This window comes from Mytilus californianus, unplaced genomic scaffold, assembly GCF_021869535.1.
Source record: "Mytilus californianus isolate M0D057914Y unplaced genomic scaffold, xbMytCali1.0.p SCAF_11, whole genome shotgun sequence".
Taxonomy (NCBI): domain Eukaryota; kingdom Metazoa; phylum Mollusca; class Bivalvia; order Mytilida; family Mytilidae; genus Mytilus; species Mytilus californianus.
The window spans coordinates 36730882-36732485 of NW_026262593.1; the positions used below are offsets into that span (position 1 = coordinate 36730882).

Here is a 1604-nt window from a genome sequence, read left to right on the forward strand (position 1 = left end):
GCAGAAATGAGTTCACGTTTTGTGTAATCAACTTCTAAAGTTTTCAGCCCAGATCACTCACAAGAAGATTGCACATATGTTGAAGTTGTGTACTACATTTGTAAGCATCATTCATTGACAAGTCAAAAATATTGCAACCCGGCCAAAAGACTTTGACCCATTTTCAAGGAAAATGTGTATGACAAGTTTTTAATAAAGACAATACGACGTCAACAATTCAATATTTTTTGCGATGTTTTAAGTGCATTCTATATTTTTGCACTATCTGCAGGATATTCAATTTGCTTTTTTTTTTGGAAAATACAAAAGTTGGATATATAATTTTTTCGATACCTCATTTTTCTTTGTGTTTGATTTCTAGTTACTTGCAAAATTAAAAAAAGAAAAGAAATAAGAAGAAGATATTGCTGATACGCATCCATGATACCTGAATTTAGAACGTAATCACTTGCCGTATTTGTGTACTATTTTCATTATTAAAAATCAGTCGAATTGAAAAAAAATGAAGTGTCCCAATATGCTTCAAAGTTCTTTGGAAAAGTAGGTGTTATCAGAAAAGTGATATATGTAAGTATTTTTAAACCTAATTGGGCGTGGAACAAATGACTACATAACTTAGGGTTATTCGGAAGTTCTAGTTAATACTTTTCTACTATTTTAAATCAGATTCATTTACCTTTTAAAGGTTAGAAATGAACTACTTTGGTACCGCGGAACATGCTGGAACACATCTAGATTCACCTGCACATTTCTACAAAGATAGAAACCGAACCCACAACGTTCCGCTAGAAAATCTGATTGGTCCGGGAGTAATAATTAACGTCAAAAATAAAGCTGCGATGAATGCCGATTATCAAGTATCGATTGATGATTTAAAACAATGGGAAAGCATGTACGACAAAATTCCGGAAAACGCAATTATCATTATGAATTCAGGCTGGCACGAGCATTACCCGAACGCATCCCTTGTGTTTAATACGGACAGTCTTACTGATTCAAGTACATTTCACTTCCCCTGCTGGCATGAAGATACCATCGAATGGCTTATCAGTGAACGTTCAGTGAATGTCGTTGGTGTTGATACGCCGTCAACTGACTTTGGACAAACTCAAAACTTTGCAGTTCATATTAGCTTAGGAAAAGCCAATATTTCGGGAGCAGAAAATGTTGCAAATCTGGACGCTATTCCAGAATCTGGAAGTATGATTTTTGTAGCCGTGACCAAGATATACGATGAAAGCGGAGGTCCTGCAAGAATATTTGCAACTATTCCCATGAAGGTTACAAGTTTTGGATGGACATTCGGACCTAGTTTTGTATTGTTTTTGTCCGCTTTGTGCATATTTATCCCATTGATAGCTTACCTGAGCCAAAGGGCCAGGTAAGCTTTTGCAATCACTTTGCCGCGGCGTCCTTTAGTCAGTCGTTCGTAAAATGTTATTTAAAAAATCTTCCACTCCGAAACCGCTCAGGAGATTCAGTCGTCTTGATGTACATGATATCTACCATATAGAACACCCTACGCGACTACCATGCTAAATATAACATATGGTTCAAACTGTAGTTTTGTCTAATATTTAGAAAACTATGCTGCATGCAGTCTG

At 36.1% G+C, this 1604-nt stretch overlaps 1 protein-coding gene across 1 annotated transcript; it reads left to right on the plus strand.

Annotated features, from left to right (window-relative positions):
* Positions 1-690: 690 nt before the first annotated feature.
* Positions 691-1604, plus strand: LOC127720009 (isatin hydrolase-like). The gene has a single exon (XM_052226419.1). The coding sequence runs from the start codon at positions 693-695 to the stop codon at positions 1383-1385; it is 693 nt and encodes a 230-aa protein (XP_052082379.1). The 5' UTR covers positions 691-692; the 3' UTR covers positions 1386-1604.

Coding starts and splice junctions, on each gene's coding strand:
- LOC127720009 (XM_052226419.1), top strand. CDS start 693: ATGAACTACTTTGGTACCGCGGAACATGCTGGAACACATCTAGATTCA.